Here is a 17,871-nt window from a genome sequence, read left to right as displayed (position 1 = left end):
CAAATAAGATTGGAATGCTGAATTGAAGTTGGACATATTTAAGTTTTGCAGATTTGAGGAAACTGGGGATTTTAATCTCTAAAATGTCTCAAAAAAGGTAAAATACTACAGGTCTGGAATTGTTGGGAGGTTGTTGCACATGGAGGTGTCACTTGAGGATAATGCTTCTGATAAATATTACTGCATCACTGTGGGGGGGCAGAGCTGCCTTTTAAGGTATGTAAGATGAAGTAAGAATTATTTGGTTCCAAGGTGAATGGCTCAATGGCACTCTAAGTGTATTAAGTAACTTGGCAATTACATCTGCTGACATTATTAATAATGGTGACACATTTGAACAAGGTGTCAGGTGCCTTCTTTAATGCACCCCAGCATGTCTGGTGTGTCACTGCATGCCAACAAAACCAGGTTGGAAATCCCACCAGTTTGGGTGCAGGCTGCACACTGCAAGCCGCTCACGTACCATGGGTAGGAGCAGATGAAATGTTAAATAAAACATTCATCACTCCATAGCCTGTCTGTGGGCTCTTGACAGAGTATCTGTTTATCCAGGCAGCTCCTCTCTCCTCTTACACTGCCACCACAGATGCTGGCAGCTCCCACAGGGGGTTACTCTGAGCTGGCATCTGTTCTTTACATGTGTGCTAAAGGCAGTTCAAACGAACCCAGGAGCTGCACAAAAATACTCCACACAGTAAATATAAGCAGAACAGTGTACTGCCAACACTGAACAATAAAAAGCACAATCATTCCAGGTACTTTTTGTATTTTTTAGTATTTTATTTTATTTTAAAACAGACTGCCTACACTTTTTGGTTGACCACAGAAATTTCAACTTTTAAATTCTCAAGTTCTTCCCTGCAAACACAAAAATGTGATGGCTTCTGTATATATATTGACATATTGAGATTACACACATATGTACGTATATTGACACATTGAGGTCATATACATATATATGTACATTGATATATTGAGATTCTCATGCAGCCAGTGGAACTTTAGGAGCTGAAAGTGGTCATCCTTCTCCCACAGCTACAGAGATTTCTGAGAGTCATGAGATTTCTAAGGCAAAAACTCAGCTGGGAATCTCCTCCTGGCACTGGGGGAAAATGAAAACACGGTGCCAAAGTGAAGGGATTAAGAAGGAAAGGACAAAAAGGACATGCATATAGTTCACAGACTACTATGCAAGAGAAGAAGCTTGTAACAAACACGGGCCAAGATGGTCGAGGGGACAGAAGGAATTTATCAGGAACACTTGGGAAAATGGGGCAGAAAAAGGGGAATGGGGCACCTGGTTCTCTAGAACTTTCCCAGCCTTCATACACCATTTTTATATTACTTATTTTTGACTTTTAAAGCTATACACACTTGGCTGCCTTATACTAGGTATAGGAACTGCATTTTGGAACTAAGCCTGAAATATTAATTCTTGCAATTTATGGTTTGTCCAGATTAAGCAGTGTAGTAGAAAGCAAGAACAGGAGACTTCTTTTGATTTTGGGAAACAGAATTTTCCTGAAATCCAGCAATGGTCACTGGCATGACAGCAAAAGGAAATATTTACTGTGGCACAGCAAACAACAAAGCCTGAAAAATGAACTTTGCTGGAGATGCCGTGTATGAGAAACAAAAGAGGAAGCAGTGTTTTGTAGTACATCACCTGCAAGATGTAAACCAGTCCATGTAATAATGCACATCATTCCAGCAGATATACAGAAAACTAAAGTTACTGAAGAGAAGCAGATTAAAAGGATAATGGACTTTTTATATGGACTAACAAATCAGTGTGAACAATGCAGGTATTTCAGGACCTCTCTTTTGTAGTTGAAACTTAGTGGCAGAAATGTTGGTTGAAATCTTTTAAGGTGTTGAATATTGTTCTTTTTTGAACAACTGTCAGAGTCCAACCAATGCTGATCCTAGATGGAAAGATCATCATACAGAAGCACATAGGCACAACAGATTTCATATGTTCTTGTCTCCCTACTAAGCAGGAATAACGTGCAACATCTCTGCAAAATATATCCTACCAGATTTTTCTGACTGCAGGTACCTTCAGGGCTTCTGCCTTAGTCTGCCTGAAAATGCCTCAAAAGTCCATACAGAAAGTGCATCGAGAGATGCAGAGAAATGCCCATTTTGTTCATAAATTCTGGTAATAGCACTGTTGTCCAGATAAGTTGGATCCATTATTGTGCAACAGCCAGTAAGTACACACTTGAGAGAGACACTGATTGTCTATTTCAGAGTTGTTAAGCCTCATGCTTGGTAGTATTCCACAAATCAAGCCCAACTCATCCCAACTATTTGTACTTTTCCCTATTTATAAATTTTAGCAAACAAAGACATGAGCGTCCATTGGCTACAGGTTACATAGTTCTCTTATTCATTAGTATTCTCTCTTCTGTTGGATAATGAGTGTCTCGTTTCTCCTGCTAGCACTGCCACGCTCTCTCTTTCTCCTCCTCTGGCTCGCTACTCTCCTGTGTGCTGCTCCAGGAGTTGGTGCTCCTGACCGTCCCTGCCGCAATTCCCCTTTATCCGCTCGGAGCTGATTCCACACAGTCACTGAGTTGTCTTGGTTTGTTTCTTCCTTGTCCTCGTGGCCGCTGAATTCTGCATTCGTCGTGTATCGGTGGAAATCCTTCTCCCGAGCTTTGTGAGCCTCCCGCGGGGCTGAGATCATTGGAACATGTCCAGCCCCAAACCTTGACAAGGCAATTCTGCTGTCCAGGAAGTTGTGTTTCTAACAGCTGGACATCACTTAGAGCTTGTTGGCCGCTCTGTTTCACGGATTAAATCTCCCTCCTTGTTGATCAGGTTTGCAAGTTACAAAGATCAGACAGCAAAGAACATATTTTCTTAACAAAATTTTACATACTCCACATTTTAAGAGTAGTGCTGAGGCATAGTAGGATGTGATTAAACTCTCCATGAGCTCTTTTGAGTGGAATCCTGCTAGCACTGGGGTTCCCATGAGGGCTGGATTGCCAGTGGTTAAGCATGGAATGGTTTTTTGAAGTATTTTTTGTATGCCTCCTATTTCTCTTGTTCTCTGTTCTGGCTGTGTACAACGGACCCCGAGCAGAGGAGTAACATTACTTTAAACAATGGGTGGGTTGAGATGAGGAGGAAAGCTGCTGGGGGCAGGTTTACTCCTATTGTGACTATTATTAGGGCGAAATGATTTGATATGCAGACGGCCGGGTTTAATACAGTTTTCTCTGAGGCCTCGTGTGGCGGCAAATGGTGCGGAGGGGGTCCCCAGGAGCGGCACAGGGAAGGGCGGGGGCGGCGCTGGTGCACACGGGGTGGGTGAGAGTGAGTGAGGAAATTCCAGGCGCTACCGACCTTGCCGGCTTCAAGCCTCCGGCAGCGCAGGTGCTGCTGTCAGCCAGGGCCGAGAGAGGCAGAGAAGCGGCCGCTGCCGGGATACGGCCCGGGACTGGCACCGCAGCCAGGGCCGAGAGAGGCAGAGAAGCGGCCGCTGCCGGGATACGGCCCGGGACTTGCACCGCAGCCAGGGCCGCTCCTCAGGGCAGGGCAGGACCCGCCCCGCGCGTGCGCAGCGGGAGCAGCGGCCATGGCGCGGCCGGGCCGGGCCGGCCTCAAGGAGCAGCGCTACGACCGCCAGCTCAGGTACCGCGGGAGGGCACGGACCGGCACGGACCGGCTCCGACCGAGCGGGGAGCGGGGCCGCGCCTCCGGCGGCCCGAGGCGGACACGGGCCCGCTCGGCGCCGCGCCAGGGACAGGCCCCCGCGGCCGCGCCGGGCCGGGCAGAGCCGCGGGGAGCAGGAGCTGTGTCCGACCGCCGGGGCCGTGAGGGCTCTACCGGCACACGGACAGTGGATATGCAATAAAATAACAGTATAGATTTAGGGGCAAATATATATATATATATATATGTATGTATGTATATGCATACATAATTTTAAGTGTATACACTAAGGGGGATAGAGATACACGCACACACACACATATATATATATATCTACGTAGGTACTTATGTACGTTTTTATAAGATATATAAATTATTTGTATAAGTATATAATATATCTATATTCTAAATATTGATATTATGTATATCTCTCTGTATTTACATGAATATATAAAGGGGGGTGTGCTGAAGAGATGGAGCCGGGCTCTGCTCCGGGCCCAGCCATGGCCCCAGAGCCACGGGCAGGGCCTGAGCCCAGGAGCTGCCCCTGCCCAGGAGGCAGAACTGCTGCCCTGGGCAGTGCCAGCCCTGAGCAGATGGTGCACAGAGGCTGTGCAGTCTCCTCCCTGGGGACATTGCAGAGCCACAGGGACACACTGCTGTGCCCTGTGCTCTGGGATGGCCCTGCTGGAGCAGGGAGGTGGCACCAGAGCAGCCCCTGTGGGCCCCTCCAGGCTGATCCATTCTTGGGTTCTGTGAAAGGGCAGAAAAGATCTGAGTTACCAGGGAGGGGTAATGGCACCAGAGTTAGGACTGTCTGTCTGCAGTGCAGCTGTTAAGTTTCCACAAGGAGCTGCTGGAGAGGGTCCTGTGGAGGGCACAGAAAAATTTGGGATCTGGAGCACCTCTGGTGAGGAGAGACTGCTGGACCTGGTTGGCCCAGAGAAGACTGAGAGGGGATCTCATCAATGCATAGAAATATCTCAAAAGTGGGTGTAAGAGGGTGGGGCAAGACTCTTGAGTGATGCCTAGCAGCAGGACAAGGAGCAATGGCCATAAACTAAAACACAAAAAATTTCATCCCAGCATGAGGAAGAACTTGTTTTCCTGGAGGGGGCAGAGCCCTGGAGCTGATGCCCAGGGAGGCTGTGGAGTCTCCCTCTCTGGGACTTTCCAAACCTACCTGGACACACTCCTGGGTCACCTGCTCCAGGTGACCCTGCCTGGGCAGGGCTTGGACTGGGTGACCTCCAGAGGTCCCTTCCAACCCTAAAAATTCTGTGAGTTACTACCCCAGTGAAATCAGCAGGGCGTGTGACCCAGGACTGTCCCAGCCTGACCTCAGCCTCCGTGCTATTTTCTAGGGGTCTGAAGTACCAGACTCAGCAAGACTGATTTCTGTCTCTTGTGTGTTTTGATGAAATTTTTAAAAATACATATAAAATTCTATTATTTATTATAAAAGTTGGGAAAAACAGAATGTTCGGCATTAGGACAAAATTTGGGCAAGGACTGCTTTAACCCTTGCTGGTTTTTAAAATGTTAATGTTCCAAGAGAAAGAGGTGTGTGCATGCATATGGCGTAAAGTTGGAGAAGATGAAATGTCAGGGAAACTGCTCTTTGGAAAGTCTGTTTTCACAGTAAGTTTCCTTAAGGATGTTTATTTTGGGTAGTGCTGTTTAGGTCCTCAGCAGTGAATGGACAGCAGCATGCCATTTGTCTTTTTTATTTTTTGGTTGTTATTTGTTTATATTGGCTATGCAATCTGAAGTAAAATAGCTTCATTGCCTTTTGGTATCCCTCCCAATGCAGACTGTGGGGTGACCATGGCCAAGAAGCGTTGGAATCTGCCCATGTTTGCGTGATAAATGCAACAGCAACAGGAACTGAAATACTCAAAAACTTGGTGCTGCCAGGTCAGTAGGTATTGCTTCTGTCTCTTCTTTGTGATCTATCTGACAGCTTGATGATGCCAAGTTATTCATAGGAGGTTTTTTTCCCCCAAAGGTATTGGTTCGTTTACAATTGTCGATGGGAATCGAGTCTCTGGAGAAGATGTTGGAAATAAGTAGGTTTTTTATTGATTTCAGTTACAAATTGACAAGTGACAGCGTTTCATAGGTAGTTCCATCTCTATATTTGCTAAGAAGCCCTGTAAGATTCTTTTAAAAGCCACTCTGTGTTTCTCTAGGTCTTCTGTGGGTTTGGAGGTGGTGACAAAACAGCATGCACAGCATCATTTTGGTACTAGCTGCTAAATTATTTTACTTGCTGGGTTTGGACCTTACAGGTCTGTTTGTTTCACACAGCAAGTTTATAAGGACTCATTATTAAAATATTGAAAGTTAACTTGTTTGATGTAGTCTTGAGCTATGACCGTGCTAGTGTTTCAGTGTGGTTCAGTATATTTTCCCTAATTCTGGTGATGCACAAGACTTAATTTTACTAGTCATTGTGCAACTGTGACTGCTAGGCATCTGTTGTCTTTCATAGCTTTGAAGGGCTCTGTGCAGCAGGGGAAAATGTAAGAAAATGTCTGCAAATCCTGTAAAAATTATTTGAATACTGATTCTTGATCAAGCTCTGTTATGGTGTGCATAGATACCTACAGGGGTTATGTGAGGGGGAAGGATATTCCATTTTATGAGGAAATCAGTGCCAGTGAGTCTTTGAGTAGCCTGGTAAGAAAGAACCTGCAGCATGATCCTGCCTTCTAGAGAAGTTTGGCATGTCCTGTATTTCACATTTATGGCTTGGGAATTGAAAAGCTTTCTTAAGAAACTGTTTCTGAGGAGAATACAACAGTGATGAGAAAAAGCAGATTTAAAGGGGAAAGTGGTTTGTTGTGCATGAGAGCAGCATATTCTGCAGAACAAACTGTAACTTCAGTACCATTTTTTCTTCAGACTAAAAATTCACATGTAATTTTCTCTTGTCTCCTTTTCAGTTTCTTTCTACAAAAAAGCCATATTGGTCAGGTAAGGAGATAATAAATGTCAGTTTACATGTATTGAAAGCATGGAAATGTTGAGTATTTAAACGTGGTATTATGAATAATGCCAAAAGCATACGTGTATAGTTAAAGTTTGTTTATTCTTTAACAGAATTCCCCGTGTTTATTTTTAGTTGCTCATGAATGAGAAGATAAACTCAGTTGTGGCAAGATTGAATAGAAAAAAATGAAGAGCTTATGATTAAAATCTATGGAAGGATGAGGTATAAGACCATTGTGGTTGAAGGAGTTAAGCTAAGAGTAGAGAGGTGAATGGGGAAAAAAAAACCCACAAAAACAGAGAGTATGAGAGGCATAGATAACTCCTGCAAATTCTGTAATGAAACTGGAAATTAGGAAATAGCTGTCTCACAAGAAAATGCTCTCAAACGAAGTGCCTGCTATTTTGGGATGCATTTTTGCTTCAGATGAGCAAGGCTTGGAGTAAGGAGCCTTAGCTTATAAATGAGCTTTGTGGTGGGGTGTTTTCTGGGGTTGTTTTGTTGGTATTGCTTGGTTTGGCATTATGTAGTACTCATACACTGTGTAAACTACATTTCATTCTGATTGCTCTGAAACAGAATCGTGCCCAGAGTGCCATGGAGCTCTTGCAGGAATTGAATAGTGATGTTTCTGGAAACTTTGTTGAAGAGGTTTGTCTTCCTAAATTTGTACTATGTGTGTATTATACAGTGCGATAAAAACCTGAAATAACAGCTCCGTGTTGCTTTGTGATGTTGCAGTTTATATAGATTCAGGATAAAACAGCATTTGAGAAAGATAAATCATTTGTATGTATTTCAAACAAAAAAATCACTTCATGTATTTCAAACACTATTTTCTAACTTCATCTTAATTTTATAACTTTCACTTAACACTTCATATTCAGCAGACTTGCTCTGTGCTCAGAAATTTTCAGTGTTCCCTGACATTTTTTTTTCCCCCTGTTTAGAGTCCAGAAAAGCTTTTAGACAATGACCCTTCCTTTTTTAATCGGTTTAACTTAGTGGTTGCAACACAACTGCCAGAAAGGTAAGAATTACCTAAGATTGAATTTTTTCATTCAGTTGTAAAAGCAGGTTTATATTTATATATATATATATATATATATATGTGTGTGTGTGTGTGTGTCTGTGTATATATATGTGTGTGTGTGCATTTATGCACAGGCACTTCCTTGCAGAAAAACTTAAGCAGAACAGAACTCTGTCATTGTGAAGGAAAATTACAGCCAGTGATGGTATTTTCTAGAGACCTTTTTCCTCCTCTGATGGGAATTGCCTCTGCTCAAAGTTAGGACTCTGCAACACATGGATCTAATTCTTTATTTCTATCTCACAACTCATTGAAGCTTTTTATTTGATAGTTGGAGCATTTGGGAGGGTGGAATGAGACTTAAGTAAGGTAATGGATGAATATTTTTTCAACTCACTGTAATTTCCTGTATGAAATCGATCACCTTACATGCTTAGGATCATGATGATATTAGAGAAGTTTTCTGAGAGGGCTCTTTCACAGAGTAACTGGTGCAGGAGTTAACTTTATAGTTAAATGCTGTCTTCTGTAGATCTGAAAAAAGGATGTTTTTTCTTACAGTACATTGTTGCGCTTGGCTGAAGTTCTCTGGAATTCCAACATTCCTCTGCTGGTCTGCAGGACCTATGGGCTGGTTGGTTACATGAGAGTCGTGATTAAAGAACATACAGGTTAGAGGGTTTGCTGAGGTAAAGACTTCTCTGGAAGGTTTAAAGCTTCAATAACTTATGTCTCTTTGGGGTTTTTGTTTGTCTTTTTTAATCTTGTGACACATTTAGTATTTGTTAAGTCTGAGGTAGTTTGCATTCTTTTAGGAATGCATAGGGATTATGGACTGCAACAAATAGAACTGGAGATTATCCTGACATTATGGGTGACTTACACAGAACATTTACTTTGAGAATAAGTATATGATCACTGAAAGTAGCAGGTGATCCTGTATTTGTGTAGCTCTGTTTTGAAGACCAGACATAAAGCTGAGAAATGAGTTGTGTCATTTTTTCACAGTTGTTGAATCTCACCCTGACAATATGTTAGAAGATCTGAGACTGGACAGACCGTTTCCAGAACTGACAGAGCACGTTCAGGATTACGACCTGGAGCATATGGACAAAAAGGTTGGCGTGTGGTTTGCACTGTGCTCCCCAGGGCAGATGCAGATATACAGCGCAGGGATCCTGTGAAATGGCTCTTGGCAGATGACTCTGGTGCCAAGTCTCATCTGAATAGAATCAACTCTAGAATCAGTCACGAGGAACTATTTTTGCCTCTGCTCCAAATGTTGCAGTCTATTTAAATCTTAAGCAGGTGGGGGTCTTAGGAATCAAGGAGTATTCTTGGATAACTTGATCTTTTGTTAGATTGAATACCCCCTCACACCCTCTTCTGGAATTTGTTTTTTAATTTTTATAGTTAACCTACTGTTGCAGAGCTTTGCACAGTGGGTGTTTGTGCATAGCATAAGTTTCACTCCAGAAAAATACTGGAGAACTTGGCTCACCCTTTTTTAAATAAAGTAATAATAATTTGATAATTTCTTTTATAATACTTAGAGAACATTTTGGCTGAATCAAAATCTGGAACATGTCCTTTGTCTTTAGAGTAGTGGAAAGGATATTTGGAGTTTACATTAAAAATAAATTTTTAATTTGTTTCCTATTTTTTATCTTTTCTCAACCTGACAAAGATTTCTCCACTGTTCAATTACAGGACCACAGCCACACCCCATGGATTGTGATTGTAGCCAAGTATCTCACAAAATGGTTCAATGAGGTATGTTGCAAAACTTTGTTATTACTATTATTGGTCTCTCTTTTCTGAAGCAATTAATTGTTTTGGCAGTGTGTAACATTAAAAAAACAAGGTGGAATCATAAAAAGAAATTACTAATTGAAATACAAGTGAATGTGTGAGCATTGACAGACTCCTGGAGTTCAGCAGTCTGAACACAGTAAGCTTAGTAATAGGCATTTTAAAGACAAAAATCTCTTTGTGTTTTTTAAATTTAGAAAAGTGAACAGTTGCCTAAGAGTTACAAAGAGAAAGAAGCCTTCAAAGAACTGATTCGGCAAGGTAATCCATGTCCCAGGGGTCCCTTGTTCCCACTGGCAGAAATAGATACAAGGTGGTACCTGAAAAGTAATCCTTGGTTCTCTCAAGTTTAATTTATGAAAGATATGCTGGTATATACTGTATGATTCTTCTGCTAAATGATTGTTTTGTACAGGTGGATCTTTAGATGCCAGACTTGCTTATAAATGTTTGTTGTCAATTTTTTATCCTAAGATCCAGTGTGTTTTGATTTGGGTGGGAGCAAAGGCCTTAAGAGAAAATTCTGTTAAAAATGTTATAAAGAGGAAAGCAAATGGCTTTTGACACTGGAATTGTTATTCTGCAAGTATTGGGTGTGTCCATTTACCCATCGGACACTTGGTAATCATTCACCTCTGCTTGGCTAGGTTCTGTAGCACTAACTGCACTGTAACCAGTGTGTGAATGATTTCATTTTGCAGGGGTTTCAGTCCAATGCCTTTTTAGGGTGCTAAAATTCATGTGGCATTTTTAAGATCTATATGCGTTGTCTTAAATTCTCATAGAAAAACACCATTGACTGGATTTTTGGTATTTCCTTACTTGAAGATGGCCTGTGGGCAAGTTTGAAGAGGTCCTCATCCCCAAGCTGTGATAAGGAGCAGATCTGTAGTAATTACCTTTGGTTATGTCAGATTTATAGTGGAGGCCCTTTCTTGGGCTGGCTTGTTCTGTGGGTTCATAAGTATTTGCCAAATTTGATCCAAAAACCCCAGCAAAATATGACTGGCATGGGAAGGAGAGTTGAATTGTTAATTTAGTGCCTATGAAACTTCATTATGTCCTTCTTACACAAAAAACCCAGTGCTTTTGTGCTGAGTAATTTCTATTTAACATTTCAGGAAATTAAATCATATGCAGAATTTAGATGAAGTTAGCTTTATAATTACATCTGATCTTTTTTCTTGTGATTTATTTTTCATTTTTTTGCTGGTAGCAGATATGCCACAAGTACATCCACAGCCAGCTCTGTTGGTAAGACATAAATGATGAGATGTAATTCAAACAGTTGTGTTTTAATTTTTTTTTTCAATAAGGTATCCTAAAGAATGAAAATGGCACCCCAGAAGATGAGGAAAACTTTGAGGAAGCTATAAAAAATGTGAATACAGCATTAAATCGTACAGAGGTAAAATCAACATTTCTGTGATAAAATTGAAGCAATTTCAACTGCCTCATTTTCTCAGAATATATTATTCAGTTTTAGGACAGAAATTGCATTTGTAACATTTGTATTTAGCTAAAACAGGATTACTATAATGTTAGAACTGAAATTTTGTAGTTAAATAGACCTAGACTGGCTGGAAATGTAGCTTATGGAAATTCTCTTACTCCCTTGCTCTTGCAAGAAATCTGCATTTCCCTCCTGCAGACTTGAATTCGAGTCTAGAATGAGTCAGCAACCAGAGTGCATCAGTGAATTCTTGTCTGACTTCTACAGTTTAGTCTGTAAAAAACTCTGAAGGGCTGGGTACAATTGCAAGGATTTAGCAGTGAGAGGTGTGGCTGATGCTGATTTAAATACACTGGTGTGAGAGAAGCTGAGAGCACTTACTGAAATTGTGCTGTATTGAAGCCAGGGGCTGTACTAGTTACTCTCTATAGAACTGAAAGGCTGCATGGGACTCCTGATACAATAAATTCACTTCTTTCCTCTTGAAGAAACTTTCTACAAAATTCCCTTCATAAACTGGTTAAGCCTAAAAGCATTACAAGTGATGTTTTCATTGTTTCTTAAATAAGCCTGACCTCATAACTCATGGTTTAAAATTCAGCTCTGATTTCTTTAGTTTCTCATCTGGGGTAAACTGCAAAGACTACATAGGGCAAAAGCACATTTTATGATTCTTCTTAGATTATGTTCTTTTGTTTTGAACTGTGCTTGGATCCTTCCTTGCATGATGGTCATGTTAAGTCTCCCAAGGAAGCAGCAGGTGCTGTCATCCAAGCCACTACAAGACATGGCCCAGGATATTAATATTATTTGAGTTTATGTGGCAGACTGACCTGCAGCAGTTAAGGATTCTGACCAACACACTGACTTTTGTAGCCCCATTCCCCTTCCCTGGCCTTTTGGCTGCTCTGCCCTACCAGGCAGGGTGGGCAGTTACTGCTGCAGCTCTTTAAATCTTCTCTGTCAAAGATGGAAGTCAGATGAGATTTTGTTTGTGCCATTGATCTTGTTCAGAAGCATTGCCTTGCTCTTGGGCAGGGCTCCTGGTTGAAATGTGTCTGAGCAGCACTGACTGTTTAGGATTCAGAGATTTGCTGTGAAACTCTGAGGTCACTTGGAGTTGGCTCACCTATGTAGTGAGTGATGAGATAATTAAAGAAATCAAAAGTCAAAGAATTACCAACCCAATTTATTTATTTTCATAGATTCCAAGAGGCATTGAAGAGCTTTTTAATGATGATTGCTGCCTAAAACTAACGGAGCAGGTATGAGTAGTTAAGGATAAGACTTAAATGTAGAAAAAGCATTGTTAATAACATCTGTGTACATGACTGTGTCTCGTGCTTTTGTAGTCATCTTCCTTCTGGATTTTGGTTCGAGCTTTAAAGGAATTTGTGGCAAATGAAGGGCAAGGAAGCTTGCCTGTCCGGGGCACCATTCCTGATATGATGGCAGACTCCAGTAAATTCATCAAATTGCAAAATGTGTAAGTAGACAGCTCCTTGAGGGAGCTCACTACCATTCATGCGGCTTATATTTTGTCTTTATAATGTGAAACAACAAAAAAAAAAAAGAATGCCTTCAATGTGGAGTTGATGGCTTTCTGTTGTAATTATTTACCTCTTCATTATTACCAGATACCGTGAAAAAGCAAAGAAGGATACTGCTGCTGTGGGGAGCCATGCTGCTAAATTGTTACAGTCCCTGGGCAAGGTGAGTGCAAACCTATGGCCATTCTTTTAATGGAATTAAGTATCTGTGAAGTATCTGCTTTATTTATGAATTTGGTTTGATCGTATAAAAGTAAAATGCATACAGGGATATATTCTTTACAATTTAAGACAGGTTTTTTTTGGTACATTAGTAACTAGTTATTTCACAATAAATATATTAATATATATGTGAAAGCAGGAATTCTCTGGCCATTGTGTGTACTGGAATGCATATATTCTCTCTTTTAGGCACCTGAGTCTATTTCAGAGAGAGAATTGAAATTGTTCTGTGAGTATGCTTGGATTCTGTTCTGAGTTTATGCAAATGATCAAATAATCAAAAACTTTTGAATGATCATGTAGTTATTAAGCAGTAAGTCAATATTTGAATTTTTAAGTAAGTACTAAGTGGTTTGCATCCCTCATTTTCATGAGAAGTAGCAGATGTTCAGCATCTCTCAGGAGTGGGTCTGTAGAGGTTGGCTTTAAAATGATATATCTTTTCACTCCAAACAACAGGGAGCAGCTGCCCTCTGCTTTCTGTGATGAGTACCTTAGCACTCCTGTTCATGCTGGGCCATTGGTTTCAGAGTGTGGGGTCTGCAGACTTGAGGTAGTCTGAAAAGTTGTAACTCAGCTGATGGCACTTCAGGCTGTGTCTTTCCTGGGTGTGTACACATCTCCAGCAGCAGCCTGGCTGAGGCTCCGCAGAGCTGGAAAGCTCCCCTGTAAGCACAGAGCCAAGAGCATGCTGCCCTGCATTGGTAAAAGCATTTGGGAGCCTCCCAGTTGCTCCTTTTTCTGTTGTAATTGCAACCTGGGTTGATCCATAGCAATAATGCTGGAAAATGACCTTTTCCAGCTCATGGCTTTGTTGTTAAAATACTAATTGAGAACACATGAGGCAGTGTTTGTTAGATGTAGTGGAAGATGGAAAGAACCATGTTGATTTGCTGCCTGGAAGAGGGAAACATGGTGGCTGGACTGGTGAATTGCTGTGGTGTAGCTGTTACATTAACCCTGCAGATACATGGAGATTCCACATGAGCACGAAGGATTTCCCTAAAACTCTCCTGACTGTAGACCTAAAGGTAGTTAAACAGGCTTTTATTACTGCAAGCTGAGAAGAAACAGGGAAGTGTTGAGTGAAATGCTGTTGGGTTGTAGCCTTTCCCATGTCACATGGCAGTGAGACAGAGTTGTGGTGAGTGGTGGCACTGACGGGGCAATCTCTCCTTGTCCCCGTGCCAGGCAGCAACGCCGCCTTCCTGCGCGTGGTACGCTGCCGCTCGCTGGCTGAGGAGCACAGCCCCAACTCCTGCAGCAGGGATGCAATCAGTAAGTACTGCTGCTTGCCACAAACCTCACTGCATTTCCAACTTGGAATGGTTTGGTGAGGTAAAGGAAATATAAGGTACATGTTCTGTTGCATTATGCAGTTTTTTCATTTGGAATGTCACAAAGTCTTTGGTGAATTAAAATAAGTTCTTAGTATAAGGAATATGTCTCTCAGCTACAGTTGTGGAGATTTAGGTCTAGAATGTTGAATTTGATTTTGAAATTTCGAAAATGACCTTACAGATTGATGCATATTTCAACTTTTGTTTTCTTGTGGATTTTACTTGTAGGGCTCTATAAATAAAACCCTGGTTTTTTTTCAAACTTCTCTTTTCTGTACGTCAGTTATTTCTGACAGAGCTGAAAAGGTGCTTTAACCTGACCAAATTAAAAGAAATATCTTGACCCCTTTCAGTTTATCTCTTCAGGATGTGAACTAACAAACTAGTTACTTGAAATTGCTTTTTGCTTTTAATTGCCTTTTCTTTTTTCTTTTTTTTTTTCTTTTTTTTTTTTTTGAGCTGGATATAAGTAGTAGTTAGCATTTACAAAGACTACAGTGCTGTGTGGTAAGGGATTTAAGACCTGTATTATAATTACAGTCATTACAGATAATACTTAAAGCATGTGTTTCAAATCCTAAAATTATAACTAAGGAATAGCCATTTAAATTAAAGCAGCTGCCAGAATTGAAATGTGAGTTTCTTCACTGAATAGTTTATATTAAGTACATAAAATATGTTTTTTTCATAAACTTTGGAGGCAAAATTGTGTATCTGACAGCTGTTTGATTAAAGTTCTGTCATAGGTTGTATTCATTAAGGTTTCTTTCTACTGCAGATTTTACTATTTGTTTTCAGGGAATTCAAAACATTGCTTTTTGCATTCCGTCTGCACCAGCTAACTAGTTCTCTTGCTGTTTTCAGTTTCCCATATGGATAACCCTGACAGTGAAATAGTGTTGTACTTGATGCTGAGGGCTGTCAATAGGTTTTACAAGCAGCATGGCAGATACCCAGGTATGTTAATACCAGTTACTTCGTATCTTCAAAAATGTATAAAGTCCAATAGTTACTGTAGTTCAAGTTATAAACTGCAAGAACATTAGTTGTGGTTTTGTTTCAATAGTAATATCTCATTAATGGGTTGTTTGGACTATGAATCAGTTCAGCTATGCAGTTAATTGTCTATCATGAGAAGCATCAACAGAATATTCAATTATTATTTGTCTAGTTCTAAAACACAGTAATTGGCTTAAAAACTTTAGGAAAACAAAATAATTAGGCTGCCATTTAAACCCATTAGCTTTGACTGTGATGTTGCAGTTGTGTGATGAAACAGTTGATTTGTTTTCCAGGTGTCTACAACTACCAGGTGGAAGATGATATTAAAAAGCTAAAATCATGCCTTACTGGTTTCCTGCAAGAACATGGGCTGTCTGTAGTGGTGAAAGATGACTATGTGCAGGAGTTGTAAGTGTTGTTTTTGAGGTGTGGCTTTGGTGGTAAAACTGCCGGGCAGTTTGTGACTGTTCCTTTTCTGTGCAGTTGTCGCTACGGAGCTGCCGAGCCTCACGCTGTTGCTGCCTTCATGGGAGGTAAGGGTGACACTCCCAGGGCCACACAAACAGCAGCCTGCTCAGCCACAGCTCTGCTGCCTTAATTACTCTGAACTCTCAGAGCAAAGGCTGCAGTCACAGATGGCAGTAGGGCACAATCCTCCCTTCACTCTCCAGATGTGACCTCTTATAGTACATACAGAGTAAGTGAGTGCACCAAGGCTTAGAATCAGTAAAATAAATAAATTTCAAAAACAATAAACTCTTCAAGCTTAAAAATGTGTTAAGAAATGAAATGCTGGAAATAGGCTTAATTTTTTTAAAAAGAAAGTGATTATTATATAATTTTAAAATTAGTGCGGTACATATCTTATTTTAACATAGTACACATATGTTAAAGATCTATGAAATATAAGTAATCTTGGATTCTTACCTTCATTTGACCTGCAGATATATTTTAAAGGATGCCCCAAATTGATATATCGATTCACTTATCTTCTTTATTTGGCTTCATGCAGTGCTGAAGATTTTGTATTATATTCTGCATATGTAGGATTTTTTTTCTGATAAAGCAAAATTTGGTATACATAAAGGTAATTTCTGAAGAAGTTACAGAATGTTTCTTACTACAGGAAAACTCAGAGGGAACACACTGAAATGACCCTTCAGTTTATTTTGCAGTTAAATTTTACTTTTTTTTTTTTTTTAATTCAGCTTCTCAGATGAGACAGGTTGCAACTTGCATGGGTCTGTCTGCTCACCCGTTTTTATTCTGTGTGTCTGTACGTGGAGAGAAAGTGTATGCAAAGCTAACTTTTGAAGTAGCAGCTTTTTGATCTTTTATATTGGGAAGTACTGAAGGGCATTTTTGCCTCCTAGGAGATTTGTCAGGCACTTCTGAAATAATTCCAGTGTAGGGCCTTCTAGGTAAGTAACGTTATTTTACTGTTGTTTAAATACAACCTGCTAACTGCCTTCTGTTTTTTTTTTCTCTTTTGCAGGAGCTGCTGCACAGGAAGTTATCAAAGTCATTACAGGGCAGTTTGTAATTTTTAATAACACCTTTATTTACAGTGGAATGTCACAGACGTCAGCAACTTTCCAGCTGTAGGATAAGCTCTTGAATTCAATGCCTCCAGGCGCTGCTGCTGCTGCTGTATTTACAGTTTTTACAGTATTTACAGTTCTGTAAATATTGTGATGTTCTACCACTGACTGGACTGTTCTGTTCTGTATTACCTGCCAATTAAAGTTTCTTTATTTGTAATTATCTTCTTGTGTCATTATTGTTTCCTGAGGACAAATAAAAACATACTATATCCTGACAATTCTTTAAAATCTAGAATTTTTTGACTCATCTCTGAGAGAAAAAGGCAGTAGCTGGTTTTGGCAGGGTAAGTTGCATTTGCAAATTGGCTTATCTTGTTGGCAGCAGAACTGCATTTTTTTTAATAAAAAAGCTGCTCATCGGCTTGAGTGGGGAGGAGGCACAAAAGGATAAGAGAGGCTGGTGGAGCTCGCTCTGATGGTCTGAGGATCCAATGGTGGAAAGAACTGGAAGGTGAAATACCTTTTTTTGAGTTTGGGGTCATTAGGGAAAGGGAGTGTATGCCTAAAGCTCAGTTCTGTCAGCCATGTTCACCTAGTAAAAGGTTTTTCCCTGCACCTCTGTGTGTGGCCAATGCCAAGGGATGGCAGCTCTTTCTATTGTGGGGGCATTGCAGCCTCCAACTGCAGAGTATGCAAAGTGAGCTGCGCTGAAATGTGTTCTCTGGGGCTCGGTTTTGGGGCTGATCCTGGTTAACATCTTTATTGATGATCTGGAGGTGGAGATTGAGAGCACCCTCAGTAAATTTGCAGATGCCCAGTTGGGTGGGAGTGTGGATCTGCTGGAGGACATGAAGGCTCTGCAGTGAGACTTGGACAGACTGGATCAATGGGCCAAGGACAAGGGTGTGAGGTTCCACAAGGCCAAGTGCCACATCCTGCAGGTCACCAGCTGCCTCAGTGTGAGCCAGAGTGTGCCCAAGGGGGCAAGAGGACAATGGCACCTGGCCTGGATCAGCAGCAGTGTGGGCAGCGGGACCAGGGCAGTGCCTGCCCCTCTGTGCTGGGCACTGCTCGAGGGCTGTGTCAGCTCTGGCACCTCGGGAAAAAGGACATTGAGGGGCTGAGTGTGTCCAGAGAAGGGCAGCAAGGCTCCCAAAGGCTCTAGAAAACATGTCCCATGAGGAGTAGCTGAGGGAGCTGGGTTTGTTCAGTCTGGAGAAGAGGCTCAGGAGGGACCTCACCGCTCTCTCAACT

The 17,871-nt window shown here is 41.2% G+C and overlaps 1 protein-coding gene across 2 annotated transcripts; it reads left to right on the top strand.

Annotated features, from left to right (window-relative positions):
- Nucleotides 1-3,487: 3,487 nt before the first annotated feature.
- Nucleotides 3,488-16,834, top strand: NAE1 (NEDD8 activating enzyme E1 subunit 1). Of its 2 annotated transcripts, XM_059857769.1 has the most exons (20): nucleotides 3,488-3,645; nucleotides 5,480-5,583; nucleotides 5,675-5,735; nucleotides 6,615-6,645; nucleotides 7,241-7,312; nucleotides 7,612-7,691; nucleotides 8,256-8,365; nucleotides 8,703-8,812; nucleotides 9,405-9,467; nucleotides 9,704-9,767; nucleotides 10,823-10,914; nucleotides 12,165-12,224; nucleotides 12,312-12,445; nucleotides 12,597-12,672; nucleotides 12,921-12,960; nucleotides 13,923-14,009; nucleotides 14,936-15,028; nucleotides 15,367-15,481; nucleotides 15,557-15,606; nucleotides 16,569-16,834. In XM_059857769.1, exons 1-20 carry the CDS (start codon nucleotides 3,590-3,592, stop codon nucleotides 16,676-16,678), a joined length of 1,608 nt encoding a protein of 535 aa, XP_059713752.1. In that variant the 5' UTR covers nucleotides 3,488-3,589; the 3' UTR covers nucleotides 16,679-16,834. The 2 variants fall into 2 exon arrangements, with proteins under 2 accessions (XP_059713752.1, XP_059713753.1); XM_059857770.1 differs by lacking the exons at nucleotides 3,488-3,645; nucleotides 5,675-5,735.
- Nucleotides 16,835-17,871: the final 1,037 nt, after the last annotated feature.

The sequence above is a fragment of the Haemorhous mexicanus genome, chromosome 12 (assembly GCF_027477595.1).
Source record: "Haemorhous mexicanus isolate bHaeMex1 chromosome 12, bHaeMex1.pri, whole genome shotgun sequence".
NCBI classification, from domain to species: Eukaryota; Metazoa; Chordata; class Aves; order Passeriformes; family Fringillidae; genus Haemorhous; species Haemorhous mexicanus.
This window is presented reverse-complemented; position numbering and strand designations above follow the sequence as displayed.